The sequence below is a fragment of the Metopolophium dirhodum genome, chromosome 4 (assembly GCF_019925205.1).
Source record: "Metopolophium dirhodum isolate CAU chromosome 4, ASM1992520v1, whole genome shotgun sequence".
In the NCBI taxonomy this organism is placed as follows: domain Eukaryota; kingdom Metazoa; phylum Arthropoda; class Insecta; order Hemiptera; family Aphididae; genus Metopolophium; species Metopolophium dirhodum.
The window spans coordinates 25,795,160-25,814,167 of NC_083563.1; the positions used below are offsets into that span (position 1 = coordinate 25,795,160).

At 32.9% G+C, this 19,008-nt stretch overlaps 2 protein-coding genes across 2 annotated transcripts; one reads left to right on the top strand and one right to left on the bottom strand.

The window, feature by feature from the left end:
• Positions 1-886: 886 nt before the first annotated feature.
• LOC132943069 (titin homolog) lies at positions 887-9,853 on the bottom strand. The gene is made up of 10 exons (XM_061011866.1): positions 8,562-9,853; positions 8,212-8,328; positions 6,054-6,316; positions 5,003-5,225; positions 4,622-4,772; positions 4,130-4,266; positions 3,888-4,015; positions 3,654-3,826; positions 3,180-3,568; positions 887-3,109 (listed from the first exon to the last, which is right to left on the bottom strand). The coding sequence occupies exons 1-10, from the start codon at positions 8,671-8,673 to the stop codon at positions 1,233-1,235; spliced, it is 3,570 nt and encodes a 1,189-aa protein (XP_060867849.1). The 5' UTR covers positions 8,674-9,853; the 3' UTR covers positions 887-1,232.
• Positions 9,854-16,646: 6,793 nt separating this feature from the next.
• Positions 16,647-17,000, top strand: LOC132943605 (charged multivesicular body protein 1-like). Its single transcript, XM_061012636.1, has one exon. The coding sequence runs from the start codon at positions 16,647-16,649 to the stop codon at positions 16,998-17,000; it is 354 nt and encodes a 117-aa protein (XP_060868619.1).
• Positions 17,001-19,008: the final 2,008 nt, after the last annotated feature.

The following is a 19,008-nucleotide window of genomic DNA, read 5'->3' on the forward strand; positions in this document are numbered from 1 at the left end:
TACGGGGACGCGACGTACCTGAGGATTCGTGTCCGCCTCCGTCAGTCGCCTATTCCTTATTTTCTCGTCGCACCGACATGACGACGTGTTGCGTTCTTATCACGACCTTTCCGCATCCGGCACGAGCGTTTGCACTCGCGAGATCGAAAAAGCCGACGACGACGGTGACGACGATTTCGCGGTGTCCAACCGATTACGATCCGTCGGTATTATTAATAATAATAATATTTGTTATTATTATTATTATTATCTTCGAAAAATAGTCGAAATACGTGTACGCGCACACGGGTTTTCGGACCGAATCTCTGTGCGCGCGTGATGAGACGCCGTCCACGCCCGCCCGAGTGCGAAACCGCGTGGTGGGGGATCGGTTTTACATGCGCAGTTTGCACAGAAATATTGCTTGCGATTTATATCACGCAGTGGGCTATTTTAAAGTTTTTGTTGTATAGTTTCTTTTTTTTTTCATGTTTTTCGTTTCGGGGTTTTTTTTGAACGTATTTTATTCTGACGACTTCCTTTCATTTGTGTGAAGCATATATACATCATGTTACGTGCGTTTGCCAATATTATTCCCCGTACCACACCTTCGTCCGTTTTGCCCACACACGTACGTACGTAATTATAATTATTACCATTATTATTATTATTATTATTATTATTATTATTATTATTATTATTATTATTGCTACAAGTACAGTTACACACGGTCACGCATTATGACACACATTATTTTTGTCTGTTACTGTTTAAGAATGCGACATGATTTCATTTTTCGGTGCATAAAAATAATTACAATTTTCTGAATAATACGTAGCAGTGTGCCGTTACCTAGGAGCGAGAACGCTATAAGACTTCACCTTAAAAAAATTGGCTTGAAAACGTGTTTTAGGTCAACACCGAACGTCTCGAACGCCCAGGATATAAAATATTATTTTTTATTTGTTTCATAATATTTTATAACGTTCAGTATAAAACAACAATTTCCTAACATGAACAACATTACTGTTACATTTCTTATTAAGTGTAAAAAATAAAAATAATAATTAACAATAAAATAATATAAATAGAGAATAAACATGTTTAAATATTAAACATTATGGACATTGGACATATATAGCTTACGGAACCCTGTCTTTTTCCATTTCACACTTTTCTGGGCCACGAGTATATCGTGGACAGTGGTAATTGAATGTGTATACATATATCATATATACACAAATCGCCAAAAATCAAATCCTGTCCCACACTTGTGTCTTGAAGAATCGGAACAACAGAAACCCAAATACCGGTACGGACAGCTTTTCATCCTTGCACATGTATAGCCAATAACCGAACACTGCCAACGAAAGGTTGCCGAATATCTTCAAATACGGTACCGCGTTGGGCTCGGGAATTTCTGGCTGATGCAGCACGACGGCCGATAGCCATTCTCCAGACGTCGCCAGATCTACACCGGCTTCCGGTTGTACGGACAACGTGGCCGAATATTCACCGCTCTCGTCATAGTATTCTTCGTCCCCATATTCTTCATCCACGTCGCCGTCTTCTTCGTAGTCATTCCGTAGGCCGGCTTCAAATCTAACGACTGGTTCATCGCCGCATTCTATGGCAGCAGCCATTTTCAACTGTTCAAAGTCCAAATAAGTTTTTGCTACAGGTCTCCTGGCCACTCCACTGTACTGTTCCACTATGGCACCGTAATGTCTAACCGCGATCATCTCGGCGGCAGCGGTGGTATCAGTGTCAGTGGATGAGTTGGCATTGTCATCTGTGCAGGTATCGACAGTGATGACTGGAGGCTCAATTGCGTCGTCTCCATTACTTGCTGCCTGGGATATCTTCAACTCTCGTCCCGGAGACTTCTTTCGAGTAACTTGATCATCGTACCTGTCGCGGTCCGGCCCATTTGCCTGTCTACTAAAAAACGGTGGCACAAAAATCTTCTTCAGCACAGACTTGGGACTGCGATCGCTCGTCTCCGTAACCGTAATGACTGGAAGCGTCGGTCTAACGCCACTACCAATGGTGGTTTCCCGTTCCGGTATCTCAGGTGGTACGATACCGATCGAATCTGACGATAATTTGAATTTAACCTGCTCTGAACTGTCGGCTGCAAATGCATTTTCCTTGAAGAACGGATTTGGTAACATTGCGTACTTGGGGATCCCGTCTCTTGGTCGATAAATAGCATCCACTGACATCTCTACCGTAGATATATCAGCTGTGTCTGATTTGTTCTCATCCGGCCGAGAATATTCACCACTATCAGTCGATTCATTAGAGTAATTTAAGGAGTCTTGTGACATCGAGTCAGACTTTTCCGACCTATCTTCCATGGACGGTGGAATTACCGCCGTCGCCGACGGTCTTCGATCAGAATTTTCAGAGCCTATGGCGGCTGATGTAGATGCTCCACCGTTGACCTTTTCCACCCATTTGGCTGGTGACTTTGACCGTTCCCTATCAGACAGTTTCTGATCTGACATATAATCATCGTCATAATACACTGTTGAAAAAAAAGCGCTAGACGTATTGTTTTCTAACGCTCGTTTTCCACTTCCAAAATTGGTAAACTTTTCTTCCGATCTGTCTGACATATTATAATCATCGTCAGATTCTATTGACGTTTCAGACTCTTGACCAGAAAATGAAGTAGACTGTTCCGGATTGTCGTCGTCAATTATTTCTTTAGCATCGTTCATGATTTCTTCTTCTTCTATGCTGTTCGCTAACGACATAAAACTATTTGCATTTGTTCTTTTAGAAATATCGACAACACTATGAACTGAATCTGAATCGCTAAAAATTGATTTTTCTTCAGAGCCATCATTTGATCTTCTAGTGATAGGTGAGCGCCTTAAACTATTTTTCCTATCCATCGCATAAATTGCAATTTTTTGAGCTTCGGAAGATAAATTTTCATTGTTTGAATATCCATTGAACCTATTTAAGTTTCGTTCGTAGAGAAGTTCACTAGAGCTGTAAGAGTTCCTTAAATGTTCTTCGAAACCTTCAGACTCTGCACCTAATTCCGGAGATGATAATGAAATGGGTGGAGCTGATCCTCGTTCGAAATTCAATAGTAATAAAGAATCTGTTGAATTCCCTAAAAAATATATTTACATATAATTGTTATGAGTACATTATTATATTAATATTATATGTTATACGCATACTTTTTGTTTTATAATTCATTGGCGGTATTTGAGAGTTCGTTGTATCTCCCTGACTTATCCTATCATTATTTGTCTTTAATCCAGGAGGTAAACCCCAATGGTCCTTTTGTTCAATTGGCTGTTGCCAGGTCTCAGCGGATACGTCTAGATAACTAAATGATTTATAAATATCCGTCTCTGAGTTATTTAAATCGGTCTTTGACTTTTTTTTTCGTCTCTTTGGTACAGGAGGTGAAACCTCGTCTACACTTAGTTTCCTCGCTTTAGACAACGGCTCCGGAGACTTTGATTTTCGACCAAAGTACTCTAACATCTCCGTTTCTTGAATCTGTATTAGCTTTTCTTCGTCCTCGAACAGGAGAGCTGGTGTGACAACCGGCTTGTATATACTATATAAAAAAATACATGAATGAAAGTAAATATTTCTACTAAATACATTATTTTGTGCTTAAAACATTTAAAATGCTAATTTACCCTCGTTTGATATCCGGTAAAAATATTGGTTCAGATACGTCGCTTGGTAAACTCATACCGTAAGGATTTTCTGCTTTTACTCGAAATCTGTATTCCGAACCCTCAAGTAAATCGTCGAGGTCTGCCGTAAGTTGTCTACTGGTCGACGCTTTTAACCACATATCCCAGCCAACCTGCAATCCACGGCGTTAAGTATTAAAAAGTGATTAACCAAATAGATTAACATCGTATTACTCTATTATACTCAATAATATAATTTCCAATTTTACAGCCTCCGTCATCTTCCGGTGGCTTCCAGGAGAGTGTTACAGATTTACCAGACGTTTTGGATACATGCACTTTACCTGGCTGTGAAGGTCTATCTAAAGGTAAACATTACATTTAATTCAAATGTACAGAAATCATAATGTAAAAATATTAAATAGTGATTATTTTAATACTATTAAATGCCATTTTGTTAATTAAATTGTACGTACCCGTAACAGTAACCAAAAATGAGGCCATATGATCACCCAACGGGTTTACTGCTTGAATTTGATAGCACCCTCTATCTGATCTTTTAACACATGCTAATTTTAAGGCGGCATATTTATCTGTATGAATCACTTCGAACCTAAAATTGTTGAAATATTCATTGTGATTACACTATTATAGCTATAATAGATTATAATTAATTTTATAATAATTCTCTGCAATAACATAAGTTCTAATAAAATTGGTAAACTTTATGTTGAAATAAAAATGTGGTGTTTAATTAACGGGTCCATTAACTTTAAACGAATTGTAAGATCATCAAAATTGGTTCGATAATAGGTATAAGACGTCATTGTATATTTTTTTTATACATATAAAATCTAAAATTAATTTCATTTATTTATGAACGCTAAAAACTTGTTTATTTGTATCTTCAGACATCTAAAATAATTAGTCCCAAAATATAAATTTCAACAGTTCAAAATTAATTTTACCTATCACCGCCCCGGATTTCTTCCCCATCGTGAAGCCAAGTAACTTGTGGTAACGGACGACCGGAAACTGAAACTTTTAATCTCATTGGTTCATTTTGTTCCAAGAGCAAACCTTCTTCGTAATCTTGCGGTAAACGAACCATGGGTGGTGCTAAAAAAAACAATTTCACGTTCAAACGATCATCTTCACGACGTGTCGCAACTATATTGTGTCATTGCACTTAACTCTATTATTTAATATATTATTATTAATTTTTGATGCAATAATTTTATAATTATTGATAAATTGATTTATTGGTAGTCATTCGACTATGGCTTATATTTTAACGAATTGTCTTATACTATAATAATGATTGATGATGGACTGATGTCGATGTATACCTTCGAGTCTCAACCTAGCCTTTGTTATCGCGTGGCCAGCTCTGTTTGTAGCTGAACATTTTATTTCTCCTTCATCCGAGTACTCGGCCTGATGAATGTATAATGTACTCATTCCGTTATCGGTATTCACTCTTTGACGTCTGTTACTGAGAAGTTCAAACCCGTCTTTGAACCAACTGATTTTCGGTGCTGGCGTGCCTTCAAACTCCACTTCGAATTTTACCTTAAAACGTGTTCAGTTATTATAATTTGAGTATAAATATTAATGTTACATTGTTATAATACTGATGTATAATTAATTATTATTGCATATGTACGGTTATAAAGTTTATTATAATATATTATAAACTGTTCAAATTCTTAGTATGCATAGTAGACATTCTATAAATCAAATCTGAAGGGAACACGAGAAATAATTTAAGAAGGATACATTTTAAAATCAGTACCTAGGTATTATTATAAAAATAAATTATGTTCTAATAATCTAATGTAAATTCAACACGTCGAATACATGACCAAACATTAAAAAAAAACTAGCTATTTGTTTTTGCAGGTAAAAAGTATTATACTTGTGCAAATTAAAAATAATAATAACAATACAACAGAAAATCTTGGGACTTTGATTAGGTAGGTAAAAAAAATAATTAATAATATATTTGTGTAACGGAATTTAAGTAGGTTGTATGATTGAGTTAGAGCAACATTTTTAGGTGTACGATATTATAACTATTCGTGTATGTATCTTTTGTATCTACTAGATTTGCACAGCACAACTATTTGGGAATCGTCAGTATATTGCGTTTTGTTTGAAAGGCTTTCCAAAACAAAATTATTATTATATTATATAAACTGTACAAGGTTTATAACAATAAGAACTGACTAATGTAATTAACTCTTGCAATAGTTGTTGTTGAATATTTGTTATAAATTTATAATATACTTGACTTTTTTTTTAAATATGGTTTAACAAAAATGATTACATAATTAATTATATTTACAATTTTTCAATTGGGTTTCTAATTAGATTTACGTATTATGAACATTGACAGACCTGGTCGTTTTCCAACGCGACGCGGTCTTCTATTCCACAGACAAAAACCGGTGCCACAACCGCCGTCCTGTGAACGGTCATCGTGACCGGATCTGAAACGATGCTCGGTGGCGATTGTCCCGATGCGTTGATGGCTTTTACTCTGAACTGATAACGCCATCCTGGCTCGAGGCCACTCAACGTCAGCTGATTATGTTGGACTTTTCCCGGTGTGGCTTTGACCCAGTGCGGCGAAATTGTCCGACGATGCTCAACGATATACCCTAAAAACAACAAAAATCGTAATACGCCTATAGCAATATTGTCTATAGATATATGACTAATTAAATAATAATTTCTATCTGAAATGTTAACTTTAGAAAAAATTCCCTACATCCTCTGATAGCACAATAATAGCATGATAACATAATACTATATTTTAATCGTTCACCAGATAACTTTGTTACCTGCCATTGAATAAAAAGTCAGATCCATCGATATTTAGCATAATAACAGTTCATCTCATATTCCAGTATTCCACTGACATTTAATTCGTATTAAGTACATATAGCTGGTCATGACTAGATTAAACCCACCCTTAAATATTTACTTTATGTATACTTTGATAACCACTAGATTCAGAATTGTCAAGAAAGCACCACTAACGTTTTGAATGCAGCGAAAGTACTGATAGTTTACCGTGAACACTGAACATGTTAACTAGGTAGTAGGTACTAGGTACCTACATAACATGAAAATTAGAAATGTAATTAAATAGTTCTTAAGTATTTTTAATATATTATATTATCAGTTCAATATTGGCGCATTGTATCATAAATGTTTCTAAAAAAGAAAACCTACAGAAAACTATGGTTATAATAAGTGATGAGTCAATACTAATAAGTAATAAATAATGACTAATAACAATTTTATATAATATATTTTAGTATTTAGTTGTGTATCATTTATATATTTATGTAATGATTCTCAGAAAAATAATATACATGTGTCTCACAGCCAAAAATGTGACTTTCAAGTATACGACGTAATAAAACTTGTATGATACTAATAAAAAATTGACCACGTAATAAAAATTAACAAAAAAGTATATCGGTACAATAATGTAAAAGTGAATAAATTATTACAAAGAAAATTATTTAGATGAATAAACGCCTTGTTTATTTAATCAGAGTGGTTATCACTGACCTATATATTTTATAATTGATAATAAACAACAATAGTTTTCCTAAACTGTTAGTTTTAATGTGCCAATTAAGGTTTGTGGTCAAACGTTAAATGTTATCAATTATCAAAATAATAATTTATAAACAAACCGAAAATAGGTATAATATTATGCATTTATTGATACACAATATTATAATGCAAATAGGTACTTAATTTTTCACTATCATGGTTTAGCAGTTATACTATATATTATATAGGTATAAATTAATCTTAAAATATTGGGTACGTATTTTGACACGGTTTTATTTATTTACTATACTTTGGCTATATTCATTCTATAAAGATTATTCAGATTTTCTGCAAGGGTTAAAGACACGCGTATAACACTGAGTTATTATTAATAGAAATTCCAGTAAAACATTATACTTAATACGCTTCGTTCTACTTTTTTGGCACCGGAGAATAATATAATATATTTCATGTGAATGAACTCTCTTATTATGTATTTTGTTATTGTGAATCTTTTCATAGGTATACTGTAAAATAATTTAGTCTTATTAAAAAACCTATAATATAATTTTAAATGATACTACATTTAAAATATGATATTGTTTAAAAAAAAAACTTTAATGTACTAATTGACGATTATAATTTATTATAATTATTTAATTTTCAATTATTGCACTCCTTTGAATCGTTGTAAGCCTAAAAATTTTATTTCTTAATGTTATGTGCCAACGAGTTGGATATTGTATACATAGGTATATTGTGTAAAAATCGTCGATTTCTAATTAATGCGATAGGTTATAAACTTTGCACACAGTTATTAATAGTGATTTAAAAAATAATATTGTACGCGTGAAAGAACGTCGCGATGTTCAAGTCAGCTTTGGATCGATGCAAAATGAAGTGTATTACATACATATATAATGGTAGTTGTATTATATGCTATATATATATATATACAGAGCGATATCGTGTTGTACAATTCTACCTGTGATTTTCGAACCGCAGTCACGGGCCGGTGGTTTCCACTTGACAGTTATCACGTCCGGTTCGTCTGCTGGATCAGCGACCACTAGATACGGTTTTCCCGGTGCGGACGGTGGACCTGCGACAAAACGTAGGTACTTATATAGACAACGAGAACGAAATTATTATTCATTGCATCTCATTTGTGTCCACGGAAATCTGTTAAGGCGTAGGTATAATGCCGTGGGCGTGTGCGTTACATTAATAATATGTTAAAACAATTTAACATAACTGCAGGGCCATTCGAACGCATAATACCTACTATAGTAATATAACATATTATTATTTAAGTATAGGTGAATGGTGGTATACCGGAAGTGAACCTCTCGGACGACGACGACGACGACAGATGATCTCGGGAACTAGCCGCACCGTTGTGCTGCAGCCTGTGCAGTTTGCCGTGCGACGAAGACGAATTGCCCATGGTGCACTGCCATCCAAAGTGCTCTCCGCGGGGCCGGTCTGACCGGACGCACGCGGTGACGGATATGCTGGACGGATGTGCGCAGTGCGACAATAATAATACGACGAAATTATCGAATTCACAAAGGCGGTCGGCGCATATATTGTACGTGGTTTACGGTATACGATTTTTGTATAATATAATAATATAATATACTGCGCGTGTGTGTATAATCGTCTTTCGGGCGGTCGAGAGAGCGTGCGACGGCTCAGAAGTCTGACACACGAATATCACCGAAAATAGAACGCACACACAGCTGCTGTCGGGTCTAGCCGGTGCCCGTGGACCTGCTGCGCACTGTACGTTTTTCACACTCGACCAACGCAGCGGTGCAGGCGCCGTTTTTTATACACGTTATTATTATAATATGATTATTATTTTCATCGGAATTATTAATTTCATTTTATTATGATTATTGGTATTATAATTTTTACCATTATTATTACAGTATTATTATTGTGATTATTATTGCTATTATTATTATTAAAACGATGGCGTGACGGAGAAGGCGCCGCGCCACAGACGTAGACGTCACTATGACGATAGCGCTGGCCGAAGGGGCATGGAAAGTTGCCACAATTTCAAAAGAGATTTAGACTTTTAGATTTCAAGCTATGAGAGGAATGCATTTAAATTTCTTTTATGTGAATCGACGGACCTATTTGCAACGAGAAACGTGTTTGAATCACTGGCAAAACTTGATGCCGGGAAATGGGCCTCACGTCATCAAAAACCCTTAAACTTACAATTGAATATAAAATAAATGTTGAAATGTCAAGTTAAAATTAATGATTTACTTAACTCAAATCCTCGTCACAACCACCAAAAGTTCACTTAGAGTTACGTCCCTGATTATAAGATACGTCATATAGGTGCCTAAGTATTATACTAACCTATCATTAATGACCTTAAGATTTTATACGGGTTTTCGTCCACATGATTCGTAATTTCAACACTGAATTTTAATACAATAACTTGTTTTGCTTACCATAATTTAATTAATAAGCTATTATAGGATTTAATACCCTTAAAATTAATGAAAATTGAAAATGTCCAAAAAAAAATTTAGATATGATTTAAAATCTCAAAAACTACATTAAAACGTATTTCTTTTAGATTTAAAAGGAAAAACAATAATATTAAATACTAATTTTTATATATTGTGTTTATATAACAATTTATAGACTATATAAAATGCATGTCTTCGACTTCTAATCTGGTAAAATTAAATATTAAATAAAATATCTTTAATTAACAATAATATTATACTAACACCAATCCATATGTATGATTTACAGTAATACAGTGATGTACCTGAAGATATCACTGATGTATCTGATACACTATGATGGTATTTATTACAACACTAAACTTGATAAAAATCGAGCTAAAAAGTTAATCGTAATTCCGGTAATTAACTGATAAGTCTTGCATCAAAATCCCAACCTTTATGACAACCGATACAAAAATATATCTTATTGTATTTTCAATAAAATAATAATAATAAATCCGATTGGATAAAAATAACGTTAACAACTTATGAAAAATGGTCTGTACATACAATAAATATACTACAACACAAAATAAATACAAAATAAAATAATTAGTATCTACTAAAAGGCCAAAACACATTTTCCATTCTCGGAGTTACATTTAAAAGGACCAGTACAAAAATTACATTGTATCGAAAATCTGCTATTCAAATCTCGCCCAGGTTTTTTTTCAATTTCATACACAGGATCTTATGTTAGGGGAACAAAGCCAAACTCACTCACACCATTAATCACTCTAGAACAGTTTTATGGTTATTGTTAGAAAATAGCTTGGCATCCGGATTTCATCCAGACGACGGACAGTTTAGACAAAACGACCGTGATTAAACACGCGATTAGTAGTAGAAGGTACACTATATGTCATGTACTTATATATTATTATAATATAGCGTAAATATAATATAATTTACTAATATGCGAATGAAAATATGGTTTTTAATCCGACATAGAAATAAAATATATATAAGTGAACAATGCAGTCTATATAATATGCTTCACCAACTCATTTTTCCTCTTTATTTTATTTTTTTTTTACGAAACGTTTTAATATTTATCTAGCTAGGTAATATTAATGCAAAAGTAGATATATTTCGAGTATTGATACGAAAATAAATAACTTTTCAAAAATGTTTCTCCCCGCCAGAATTATATATACCTACGCACATGTACCTACAGGATTAACTTTTTCAAATACATCGAAGTATGCCTAACCGTCATTTGTAAAACAAAGCATATAATATAATAATATGACACATGCGTTAATCTCTGGTGTAAATTTATTATTATACAATTATTATATTATACACACGCGTCCTAAAAATATATCATCGTGAAACAGCAGATGGGCAAGTCAAAGTCAAGGATTAGAACACTCGAAATTCAAAAGGCTTATGATAATATTAATAATCTAACAATAATAACAATAATAACAATCATATATTATTATGTATATAAGATACCATATGTGTATATACGGTATAACTCTTCGTATATATATATATATATATATGGTATACCAATCGAACACGTCGTAAGTGAAGTAGATACTGAAGTATACGAAATACGTTCACTATGATATTATCATATTATTGTATAACAATTATTATTACTAACGTAGTTCCGACCGAGTTCATATTATTATTTGGAAGAATACTGAACTTACGTTTCGTCTTCCATTATATCATTATTATTTATTGTTGGTAAGATGTGTCCTCTCAAAGAATAATATAGACCATAGTTGAACCCGATAAATATAAAAGTGAAATTGTGTATGCCCAACTCGCGTCCCGCTCATTGAAAATAAATAAACAACCCGATAAATAACAAAATTAATTACGTAAATAAATAAATCGTTTTCAAATCACTTAATAACAATAATTGTGGGGATTATACAAACGACTAGGTTATTTAGGTTACTAGGTATTTGTATGGACTATTTTTCCTAATTTATAACTCAACATTGTATATTTAACGCATCTATACGTACTATTGTATGTTGAATCAAATATTTTCTTACGAAAATGATTTACAGATATTCTATTGATTATTATGATTTCAATACAAAACGCTCTGCTGAAGATTCAAGTTTTTTGAGTTATAACCCTTTTGCACTGGCAGTGCAGTGCGCTCCAATGCTCCATTGCAATACAAAACGTTCGGTATTGGATGTAAAATAATATAATATATACGTATCTATAATATGTCGAGAAAGAGTAAATCGATAGAGTAAATAATAATACGTCGCACATGACATTCTATGGGAAAACTTTCATTATTGAGTTTATTTTGTTATCTTTAAACAAAGTACCCCCATTAGAAGCGGTCCGAGTTCGATATCTGGTAAATCGGTGGCGCAAAACTCATTTCCGCCCACAATGCAAATTACATGTAAATTGCATATTATTACTTTAGTAGTCTCCTCGACAGCTTCTATTGGTTAATTATTTCTCGTCACAATGGATCGAACGACGAAACGATTAAATATGGCGTTCCGGATGAAAAACCGCTGCACGCATATAGTTCTGAAAACAAAAATTGCTCTATTTATAGTAATAATAATATTAATACAATATTCACTGGGTGGTACTACACGCGCGACAACTGTTGAATTGTATTATCACAAAATACATAAGCCTAGGTATAATATCCGCTAACAGATATATTTTAAGGACGACGATACATTACAAGTATAATAGCCGCATCGTGTGGCGTCATCGTGGCTATAATATTATACTCCGCGGTCTAAACATACGATTGTAGCTGTATATTATAACATATAATTTACTGAAAACGCCTTGTCGACTCCGTGACGACAAGACCTACCCTGGATGATCATAGAGGTACCCTGCTCTATTTCGGAGGACTATTTCGTTTCACGTTTGTATATTATTTTGTTTTAATAATATATAGCACGCAGCGGCGGTTGCGAGCCGTTATATTCTAAATTCAGCCGCATCGTCCATTTTTCTACCCGTCGTATAGTTTTCCTAAAAATAAAAGGGCCGTTTTCTTCTAACTTCGAGTAATTATACATAAACGTGCGGACTCTGTAAAAATACAAATCGAAAACTCCACGTAATATCACATCAACGTGTACAACAATGGATGTCTCTTTGTTTGTTTGTCCACTAGACTCATATAGACTATCCACATAGACTCAATAACTATTGAACCAAACTCAGACGGTGTTTAAGCTTATTTTTCAACATGACTTGTGATCATTCACGATTTGCTTTCCTAATTCTAGACATTAAAACAAAAATATGTCCTGCAGTACCTATATTATTAAGAAGTGGGAAATCATAAATTGAATTTATTATTGTACCTATTTATTGCGTTCGTGTTAGGTACATATTTCAACTCAAGGAAAACGGAATACAATAGAAACTAGAAAGATAGAATAATTTTAACCCTGGATAAGTCGAGTACTACGCAGCTAGAACATAATAAAAAATATATCGTCGCTGGGACTATAATAATTTCATTGAAACATAATATCAAACAGTGCATATTGATGACGTTGTATAATATCTAATGATAAATCGTGTATTCCTCATTATTTGTGTACTTACCTACATATTTTATTTTGTCACGTGATCGCTAGTTTTCATTTTTGATACGATCAAAAGCGAAAATTTCACAAAGAATATTTTTAGACTTTTTTTATTGGTTAAGAATAATTGTTATGCATATTTTAAGAATATTTAGGACATTACACATTAAACTGTCATGAAACGTCGACACAATACATAAATTATATAATTTTATTAGACATTAAATTCTATACGGCTATACCGTTATTATTTCTGCAACTATAAATTGTCATTTTATTTTTTATAAGAAGCCACGACAACATAGATTATATTGGCTTTTGATGACAGTTTATACAAAAAGAAGACAAATTTTGATATTTGTTTGTATATGTAATACATTAGTATTGTTGAGCATCATTATATTACATTTTTATATAGTATATTATTTCACGATGACACAGTCACGAATATAGTTTTTTTTCATAAGTCAAACTCAATAATAGTTATTACTATATTATATTTCTATTAAAAAACAGCTTTATATTTTTTTACAATTATACTATACATATAATATGAAGGTTAAGTAATTGGCTGAATTTAAGTGTTTATGTTATTGTGTTGATTTTCGCGTTAATATTATCTGTAGGTTGTATTTAGTCGACCGACAACCATATTTTTTAACAGACAGATATAACAGAAATATTAAAATTTATTATTAATGACACTGCATTTAGACAAAAAAATATTTGACTTGAAATTAGCTGCCAAACAGATAACAAGAAGTGCCAAAAAATTGAAAAAGCAAGAGGCCAAAGAAATTCATACATGTATGAAGCACGTGATGCTCGGCGAACTCGAAATCGGTAGGGTGCACGCGGAAAACGCAGTTCGCAACCATAACCAGAGTTTGGAATTACTAACACTGGGGGCCCGTTTACAAGGAGCCCTGAATATCCTGCAGGCGGCTATCGTGCAAAACGCGGTATGAAATTTTTCAATTTTTTTTGGGGGGGGGGAGGGAGGGGGGAGCGAACGATCTATTAATGCATATCATGATTATCTACTCAAGTTGGAGCTCGGGGCCTTTCATGGCATGTATATGATGTGATGAAGTGTGAACTAAAAGCACTAGCTGTCAAGTAGGTATCTATACTATTCTATAGTAGTAGAGTTGTCCCGAATTTAACCCGTAAAATATTATAATATTATATTCAAACAGCTTAATCGTAAATTGTAAATAAAATACTTGATATACAAAACAATTAAATGTATTCACACAAATTATAAATAAAATAATACGCTTATTTTAATACCTATATTTTTTACTCTTTTTGTTGTAGTGATAACTTACTACAGTTATCACTTATCTATAACAAAAATGTCCAATTCATATTTTTGTTATTGTGACTGGTAAATAGTTACACTTACCATGTACAATGTACATAAATACTAAATTGTGTACCTGTTGGCTATTATTTATATTTAAATAAGTCAATGGTCTGTAGTAGCTATATTGCTTGTGCACTATATATTATATACCTAACCTATAGGTATATATACCAGTTACGTGTGATATAAAATTTAGACAAATATATAATACAATATACGAGAATATACGTATTTTTTGGTATATATATATGAATAAATGTGAAAATGTCTTGTATACAAAGCCGTATTTTTTTAAAGTTGAACAAGAGTTTTTATATTTTAAACGTTAAAATAATAAGTGCAGTCCAGTAAAATAAAAAAATATTGAAAAATGTGGAACCCCGAAATTGTTTTCAGTTCGGCATTGCTTGTATAATTAATTATCTAGTAAATTTAAGATTAAGTTCGATCAAACTTATATATTCTACGGATTAAAATGGCACCAACTACTGTCTACTACTATAGTGCTATTAGTTCACACTTTCATCACTTCATCGATACCATCAATGGCCAATTCATTGTAATCATCGCATCGAGTACCAACCTGAGTATATGAACAATGCTGTAAATTTAATGTACGCTCTACATACATACGTTCGGCCCTCGCAGATCTTCTTATATAATTCTGGCACTGTTTTTTTTTTCATCACTTGAATATTTGTGAGCGGATGACGTGTTGCCAAAAGTCTAGTTTTGGTCAGTCGTTTTTTTCTGATATATCGATTAATGCATGATAAGAAATCTGAAAACATAATCAAAGTGGATTGATTTTCCTATAACATTTTTTTTTTTTGTATAATCGTATTTATGTATTATAATATTTAACCTATTGGTTTATAATACGAATCAAAACTGGCTTTTTTTGTTTACAGTATAGTCTATTATCCCTTCGCAAGTTTTTTAAAAAGATAACGGTCAACGGGTATCCTATTCTCAGTACCTAAACCTTTTTTTTTTAGTATGTAGTTTTATATACGCTTCATTTATTGAAATAATATCGGTTTATTTATTTGAGATTGACACAATACAGCAAGTATGGATTCCTCGATATTTTTTGTGACCAATATAATATTATTATCGTTAACATTGAATAAAACTACAAATTATCGAATATCCGATATAACATGTATATACATTTGTATTTTAAATAATATAATTGGAAGTTCATACGATATCTTAATAAATGAACCATGAACGTAAACGTTACGCATATAATATTGTCATCTATATAAAATAACATAAAAAGTTTATTGGTGGGTGCCGTGAGCCGTGGCTGCAGCGTGTGGCGAATAAAATGTGTAATAATCACGAAGTGTAAATTATTATTTATTCGAAAAATTAAATTAAAAACAGTTTTTTGCGACTTTGATTTCGAATCGTTCGTACTTTGAGTGTAATATTTTTTGAATAAGATCACTCCAAAAGATCACGATATCGTCGTTGCCAAAACAATACTACGTATCTCCAAAAAAATCAAAGTTATATAAGTAATTATAAGAGGGATCAGTGTTTTCGAATCGGCTATTATAAACTACTTATATACATCAAATTTTTCAGAAAAAAATAACACTTCATTTAGTGTAAATACCACGTATAAATGTATAATACATAAAATCCAAAGAGAATAGAAACGTTGCAACATTATCTCGTATATCCATTATCAATATTATTGTCAAAATACATCGTATCTCCAGGTTATAAACTATAAATTATTTTTTTAAACATCATTTTGAAAGCATAATTAAATATGAGGTTAACCTATTGCTAAAATTTGATTTTATAATTAGTTTTTTGTGTCTCCTGAAAAAATTATATTTTAGAGATGCGTAGTATTGTTTTGACAACGACGATATTATATTGTGTTACAAACTCCTTAATCACATCAGCGTGTATTATGTACTCGCCGCAGGTTACTTCGGCCATGCGGTCAGTCGTCACGTCGATGGCGTCGGCCTGCGGCGCGCGCGACATGCACTTACCGTCGCTGACGGCCACCATGGACAGGTTCGAACGGATGACCGACCACTTGGGGGCGCGGCAAACGTGCGCCACCCAAGCGCTCGGCGGCGTAACGGCCACAGCGACGGGCGCCGAACAAGTCGACCTGCTCATGGCGCAGATCGTCGACCGGGCCGGGCTGGACGTCAGGAGCGTAATGCCCGCGGCCTTGACGGAGGGCTCGCCACTGCGGCAAACGACTACGCCGCCGCCGGCGCAGGATCCGATCCTGGGACTCGACGAACAACTGTCGAAACTCAGAAGCCACTACGGATAAATAGCGATAATTATTTTAACCACTCGGTAGCATAATGCTATCGTGTTATAATTTTATGTTTATTAAATCTAAATATACCGATAAACACGTTTTTTCTCTCATGTAGTCATTATGTTATTAATTACATCCAAATAGGACATATAACCATATATGACCTATAATATTTCATAATCAATGCTATTTATATTAATAGTCACTGTACGAATTCGACGATAGTTATACTATTCACCCTATCAGGGCCTAAAATTAAGATAATTTGCTTCAATGCACACCTAATTCCACACCAAAATATTTTAAAATAATGAATATGGACCTAGTAGCGTGCACATGCCACATATAACTTCATTGCATAATTGTTTTTGCTATTCATTAATAATTAGTTATAATACAATCTGAGACAATCTTCTATAAAATTCCTATAGCCATACCTATAGGTATGGCTATATGACTGAACATTTTAAAATTAAAAACGAAGTAGCTTGGGTTAATATACTTATTATATTATAAGCCGCCCACAATATAGTGTAGTCGGTATTATTTTTAGTGTAAAGGATTTTAAACAAATACAATATGCTAATTACTAATTATCAATAATCAATATTGAATATTAATCAAATAAAAAATGATAAAAGCCGAAAATAAGTACTGCACACTTTTAAATTTGCTACTGCACACAATTTTAGGCCTGCGCCCTATCAACTATTAACTATCATGCATACGCTATCGTGAAAGCAACTATTGCGTTTTACTACCGTGTGACACTGTGACGGTGGCTTAACGCTAGTAAATATTAATATTAAATATAAATAATATTGATAAACAATATTATAAATTTATAAATGCACGATAAGGTTAGATAGTCATTAAGTTTTCAGAAATTATCAATAGCAACCTTACAAATAAAAAAATATATTATGACAGATGGCGCCACTCTTGTATTTTTGCCTTCCAGATTTCCTACTTTTTCGGTTGTTTTTCCCAAAATTGTCTTTCAAATAAACCTTGTCCTGAAAATTACAAACACAACAAAAAAATAATCAGCCAAATCGGTCGCATAGCTTCTGAGATTAGGCGTTTGAAAGTATAATATACGTATAAAAGTAGTTTCACGCTTCATACTATTATATATATGACTAATATTTAACTCTTGTACTTGTTATATTGTGTTACACGACGCTTATACTACTACAATAAATTACTGTTATTCATATTACTATATTATATTGTAAATTGAACATACTCTGTAAGTATATGAATTAAATAAATAAAATAAAAATTTATATAATAACAAATAGGTGTCACGTGCATAATTCGTCGATTGGGGTAATTATGGCTAAATGGTTATTTCAATAAATATCGATTCCGACCAAATTTTTCGATTTTACATTTAGGGGAATATTCGACAATGAAGTTAAGCAGATTGGCAGATTCCTAGGCCGTCATAATATTATTATTGGTTGGGACGTTGAAAGGCAAAATATGAAACATATTGTGATATACATATTATATACATTATATACAATATACCTACTGGCTAAAACTCACAACTATATAACGATCGCGTAGGTGTTCCTAAAATACAATACAATTAATTCAATATATGTAATAATTTGATAACCAACCAGTGGATGGAACAGATAGCAGAATGGGGTGATTAGGTTATGTAGGACGTAGGTCATATCAATATAGAATTATCTGCGTTTAATGCACTATAAAACCTTAAAAAATGGATTAAAAATTCCTAAAAATGCAGTTTAAATAAATAAAATCTTATTGAATGTGTGTAAAATAAATTTAGTTGACGTATATTGATAAAGAAAAGAATACCATCAAATATAATTTTAAAAAAGGAAAAATAACGCTAAAAGTAAAAATGTTAAAATTGAATTAGAAAAAATAGATACCTGTTAATGCTTTTTTAATTTTAATTTTTTAATTGTATAGGTAATACCCACTAATCAACACAGACCGAAAATGAGACATTATTATAATATCATCATTATAATAG